Source organism: Gavialis gangeticus, unplaced genomic scaffold, assembly GCF_001723915.1.
Source record: "Gavialis gangeticus isolate Ggan-Ray unplaced genomic scaffold, GavGan_comp1, whole genome shotgun sequence".
Lineage (NCBI taxonomy): Eukaryota > Metazoa > Chordata > Crocodylia > Gavialidae > Gavialis > Gavialis gangeticus.
In genome coordinates this window covers 108,065,220-108,071,562 of record NW_017728992.1, presented here as the reverse complement: position 1 = coordinate 108,071,562, position 6,343 = coordinate 108,065,220, and the positions used below count along the sequence as shown (strand labels likewise).

Here is a 6,343-nt window from a genome sequence, read left to right as displayed (position 1 = left end):
ACTGCAGTCTGCCCCCCCTCCACACCTTCCCTTCCACCACACCAGACTTACCACCCCAAAACTGCTCTCCAAGCCACTGGGCGCCCCTGTCTGCATGCATGCTGTGGCTATGCACGTGCACAGGGCATTTATTGGCCACATCAGGCAAAAAAAGCCAATTTTTCGATGCTGTCAATTTTCCCTATATCAGTGCTGATCAAATATAGGACCGATATATGGGTGCATCTATAGTAAGTTCCAGATTATTGATGAAGATATTGAACAAAACTGGCTCCAGAACCAACCCCTGGTGCATCCCACTTGATGCTGGCTGCCATCTAGACATCAGGCCATTGATTACTATCCTCAAAGCCTGACAATCAGCCAGTTTTTTTTTAATCTACCTTACAGTCCATTCATCTTCCTTAGCTTTCTTGTGAGAATGTTGTGGAAGATCGTATCAAAAGCTTTGCTGAAGTCAAGGTATATATCATGCCTTCTGCTCCCCCTACATCCACACAGCCAGTCATGTCATCAGAAAAGTCAATCAGGCTGGTCAGGCATGACTTGCCCTTGGTGAATCCATGCTGACAGTTCCTAATCTCCTTCTCCTCCAAGTAATTAGAAATTAATTCCTTGACGACCTGCTCCATGACTTTTTTCAGGGTGAGGTGAGGCTGCAGTTCCTGTAGTTCTTCCTTCTTCCCTTTCTTTATGGTGGGCACTATATTTGCCCTTTTCCAATCATCTGGGACTTCCCCTAATCACCACAAGTTTTCAAAGATAATGGCCAGCAGCTCTGCAATCGCATTGGTCAGCTCCCTCAGCACCCTTGGGTGAATCGTCTGGTCCCATGGATTTCCACGTGTCCAGCTTTTTAAAATAGTTCCTAACCTGTTCTTTTGCTACTATTAGCTGCTTACCTCCCCCCTCCCAAACTGTGCTGCCAGGTACAGTAGCCTGGTAGCTGACCTTGCCTGTGAAGACTGAGGTAAAAAAAGCTTTGAGTACTTCAGCCTTTTCTGCATCCTCTGTCACTAGGTTACCTCCCCCATTCAGTTAGAGACCCACACTTTCCTAAATTTTCCTCTTGCTGTTTACACACTTGTGGGAACCCTTCTGGTTACCCTTCACATCCCTTACTACCTGCAACTCCAATTGCACTTGGGCTTTCCTGATTTCATCCCTGCATGCCTGAACAATACTCCTATACTCCTCACTAGTAGTTTTTCCAAGTTTCTACTTCTTCTAAACTTCCTTTATGTGTTTTAGCTCATTGAAGAGTTCCCTGCTAAGCCAAGCTGGTCTTCTGCCATATTTGTTAGTTTTCCTGCACGTCGGGATGGTTCATTCAGATGGTTCATTCCTGTGCCCTCAGTAAGGCTTCTTTAAAGTACAGCCAGCTCTCCTGGACTCCTTCCCCCCCTCAGACTAGCCTCCCAGGGGATCCTGCCCATGAGTTCCCTGAGTGAATTGAAGTCTGCTTTTCTGAAGTCTGGGGGCTTTACTCTGGTGCTCTACTTCCTTCCTTTCCTCAGGATCCTAAACTCAGTCATCTCATGGTTGCTGCTGTCCAAATTGCCATCCAATTCTACATTCCCCACCAACTCTTCCCTGTTTGTCTTGGAATGACTCTTTTCAATTACAACATCTACACCAGTTATACTTGGACCATGGCTTTCATTAAAAAGTGACTTTTTAACTTACTAGTGTAGTTGTTTGTAGAAAATGTTATCAGAGATCACATTTTGTTTTGTTTTGTTTTTGTACTGTAGACATTAATATGTCTTTCCTGAAGTCATGAATAATGCAACACATGTGCTATCTATCTCTATTAATGATGATATAAATATTTCATTCCCCAGGAGGGATGCAAACAGTTCCTGCATTATTACAGGTTAACCAACAAGGATATAACACCACAATCCACCTTGGGGTGTTTGTATTAGTGTAGTTCTTTAGTTAACACTGCCTGTTCTCGTGGCTCCTGAGCCACTCAGGACTCGGGTCCACAGCTATTAGCTGTCAATATAGTGAATATTGAAGGCAGTTGTATTTAGAATTTGGAGGGAAGACACATACTACACAATTCTTCCAGCCTAGATCTGTAAGTTGGGGGTGTGAGAAGGTGGGATTGCTGATGAGAGGTAATTGGTAGTCACCAATTATTCTACTTCACTGTCAGAGCGGCTAGGATCTGGAACCAACTTCCAAGAGAAGTGGTGCAGGCTCCTACCCTGGGGGTCTTTAAGAGGAGGTTAGATGAACACCTTGCTGGGGTTGTTTGACCCCAGTACTCTTTCCTGCCATGGCAGGGGGTCGGACTAGATGATCTACTCTGGTCCCTTCTGACCCTAGAAACTATGAAACTATGAAACCAGGAGCACCCCAGTTAGGGGTAGGATTTTGGTTAGGGATAGGATTTTGTTTTGGCTAGGGATAGGATTTTTTTCTCCTCTGCACTTGTAAGTGACGTACCTATGCCAGCAAAAATTTAAAGTATAGACCAAACCTGATGATTATGTATAAATTCTATTATTAGTTTTGTTTTCACACTTGGATATTTCTGGAATAAAATTCTACTCAGAAACTTTACATGTTTTCCTTTTCTTGCGTTTGCGCATGAAAAAAAATCACACCAGCTATTTTTAAGTCCCAGCATGGGAAATACTTTCTTTGTGCTTATGGATGCTGTCAGGTAAACTTAGACAAAAAATTCACAGTGTAAAAAATCTGATGCAGAAAGCAATGGGGAGACAGCTTCATCTTTGAAATATGGCTAAGTTATATTGCACAGACAAGGCTTCACTTTCATATTTCCTGATTTTTTTTAAAATTATTATTTCACTCTGAGACTCCAGGCCTTATGTGTGTACTCATCATTCACATTAGCAAGACTGCATAGTGTTCAGGCCCTGCCATTTTGACTTGATGCATGAACATAGCTTTTGGTGGGCTTTTTTTGGTTTGTTTTTGGGGGGTTTGTATCCTGGATGATAAGTCTGATATCTCTAGGCACTGAAAAAGAAAATATGCTTCTGTGTTTTATTATGGTTAAAAATAGTCTGAACAAATGTATAGATTTAGGAATTTAGACATCAACAAGTCAAGGGATGTTGTATTCAAGGCACTTAAAACTTCTAGTTTTCAGATCAGTAGTTGCTCCTAGTCTTTATCCTCACTAACTGCTACAGGCCACAAAATAGGTTAACAGAGGAGGAATAAAACAGCAAAGAAACTACGGACAGATTTTCAAATTCCAAATATATGTATACATATAGCAAGAACTGGCAGCAGTCGGTGTTTTCTGTATAAGATACCACAATTATACCAGTTTGCCTGTTACCAGCAGTTTGATATAAACACCCTTAGTATAAACCAAAATACTAGAAGAGGATGTAAACTACCTGAATGACCTTGTTTTAAAAATTCAGATTCTCAAATGTTTTGTTGTTAAAAAAAATAAAAAATTGTAACAATATTTTAGATTTGCACAATTTGTCACACTCTGTTTAAAATTTGATCAGAAGAACTGCTTTCTAAATGTGTTACCAGGTTTCAGTATTCAGAAACTTGACAACCATTTTGATTGCTATGTCAGTGGCCTATTGATACACTGCCAGTATTGCTGCAGTCACAGTGTAACAGGAAGACACCTATGCTACTTGCAGTTCTGGAAGCAGCATGGCCAGTTAGTGGAGTGTAGCTAGCTTAGTGCACTGCTACTTGTGGCCCCTAAGCTCTGCCTCTCAGTAGAATTTATTGCCAGTAGCATGACTATGGTGGGATGACTAGGACAGTGGTCCTGGGTATTGACTTGGGGGGTGTGAAGCAGAAGAATATCAGCTGCCACTGCAGCCATGTGATCATGCCAGCAGCATGGTGGCAGCAAGAAGTTGCTGCAGCCCCCATGAGTTGCAGCTGCCCCCAACACCCAGCCACAATGTTACAGCTCTGCTTACTGGCAGAGCTCTGCACTCAGCCAGCTATGCCCAGAGATGGACTGCTTATAGCCTGAGCACACTATCTCATCTCTGCACTGCCTCATGCCACAGTGAGATGCTATAAAGCTTTTCTGAGACGTAATTCTAATTTAAAAAAAATACTTTTGGGAAACAAGAACAGATTTTTGCTGCTGTTGGTTGTTAAAGCCATCTGGCTTTTAAAGCTTCATGGCCAAATCCGGATGTTTGGTAGCTTTGCAACAACTATTTTGATAAAAAATAGAAATGGCTTTTATCAGCCCCTGGGAAAAGGAAACAAATTCCACATTTTCAAACTTTGCATGAAATTATATTAAAAGTTATGTTTGTCACATCATCACCATCAAAGTGCTGTACCTTGTTCCTGTGTCTCCAAGCTCTTGCAAAGGTCCATATTTTTCTATATATTGTTCACAAGTCCTCAAATGAGCTCTCATTTCACTCAGACATACCTAGGCAATGTTAAAAAGCAGCCTGTTATGTTTTAGGCCAGAGTACTTCTTTGCAATAAATCAGTTACATGGCGGTTCTGTTAGCATAACTTGTCTCTGTCATTCTGGGTGTAGCTTACTTAAATGGCAGTTTATTTCAGTGCTATCTTCATTAGAGTCATAGCATTTTAGCTCAAGATGTATCACCATTTCTGTTGTTAAACCAGTTTTTCGGCAATAATAAGCTATTATTGGCAGACTGTATCAAACACATTTTGTAATAAACTATTTTTGTATTAAATGTAAAATGAATTCAGTGATTTTTCAGTTTGAGGGCTTTTCCTCCTTGTTTGCTAGCCAAACACTTTATATTTTGAAAATAAAATTTTTGGAGACAACAGGCCATACTCAGCAGGCCTCATTCAGATCCACCCTGGTCCCTATCTAGGTCATATATTAACCTAAGATCTGACCCATTCATTTTAATGCAGTACCTTGCTTTATTAGATTTTGTGAACTAGGATCTTAGTTTTTTTAATAAAGGAAAACAACATAAAAATGAGACAAAGATTTTAAATACAGGTATTGTACACAGATACTATCTTTAGATTGCGTTGTACATATAGTCTTAGAGATATATCATATTTATAAATGTGCTAATTATAGTGTATTTAATGCACAATTCATTTCCATATTCATCCTCATCATGTATCCTAACTGTCCACTGTCATTTTACAAACAGAATTTAGCTAATTTATTCTGTTAAATATATTTACCATTGCAGATACGATGTGACAGGGTATGAGAGCAATGAGTAACTTACTACGTGCTAAGACAAATACTCAAATTTTGCTAAATATTAAGAAATCTACATAACAGTAGATATCCATGTAGCAATAGCAGAATACCTAACTCCTGTATTGTTATGCCAGTTTCCCTGTGCAAACAAACCTTTGCCTATGCGTGTATGACAGGTGCCGCTGTTGCTTGAAGAACAATGACCACCTGGTGTAGACCCAGCTATGCCAGCAGAAGTTTTTCTGCCAGCAATTGTGTTATCTCCCATGAACAGCAGAAGGTCTGTCCTAGAAGCCTTCACCTGCTCGCAGATCCAAAACACTGGAGAGTTTTGCAGTAGAACTAATTGGCTGCAGGCCAGGGTTTGGCAAACCCTGGCACGTGTGTCAGAGCATGGCATGTGAAGCCATTTTGCTCAGCATGCCACAGCTGGCCCAGGCTCTTAGCAGGTCTCTGCCACTGGCCACGGAGCCCAGGCTGCTTGCAGCAGATGGCAGGGAGGCTGCAAGTAGCTGTACTGGGGTCTGTGGACCCTCAGCCTGGCTTGTTGCTAGCAGTGGGTGCACGCGCACCTTGGGGCAGACGCTGAGGAAGGGGCTGGGGCTTTGCTGCCACAACAAAAATTGGGCCCCTTGTGGCTCTTTGCTGTCTGCTCTTGGCATACCAACAACTTACAAGTCAAGGTTGTGGAGTTCTTTGGCACTCTGCCCATAAATGTTGCTGACCCCTGCTATAGGGTCTGATCTTTTCACATCCCTACGTCAGCAGAACTTTGATAGTATAGTTAAGAGCTAGGAAAGAGGCCTTAATTTTGTCTGGTCCTATGTATGAATAAATACTTAATCAATTGTGGATGTTCAAGGGTACAAACCTGTGTTTCACACTCTGTGCAATTTTGAAATACGCTTTTCATCTTCTTGGCAATATCAGTAGCTGGAATGCCTTTGGAAGGAAGATAAGTCCGGCAATAAGGACATGTCCATGCATTATTCCTTAAGCTTGCTGCAATACAGGAGTGACAGAACCTACATAAAAAAGAACAAAACAAATGTAACACTTTCCTCCCCCAAATTTCACTTAAAATGAAGAAGTGCTACGATTCAGAACTTGACATCACCACTGATTGTCAGGATGTTCAGTTTCTACCACAGT

At 41.4% G+C, this 6,343-nt stretch overlaps 1 protein-coding gene across 1 annotated transcript in view; it reads right to left on the bottom strand.

Moving 5' to 3' along the window:
- The window catches only part of RNF125 (ring finger protein 125), a 38,123-nt gene that overhangs the window by 12,112 nt on the left and 19,668 nt on the right, over positions 1-6,343 (bottom strand). Inside the window, exons 2-3 of the mRNA XM_019526712.1 lie at positions 6,063-6,216; positions 4,320-4,414 (exon numbers count right to left, since the gene is read on the bottom strand). Coding sequence (XP_019382257.1) covers positions 4,320-4,414; positions 6,063-6,216 — 249 coding nt within the window. The remainder of the gene's footprint in view (positions 1-4,319; positions 4,415-6,062; positions 6,217-6,343) is intronic.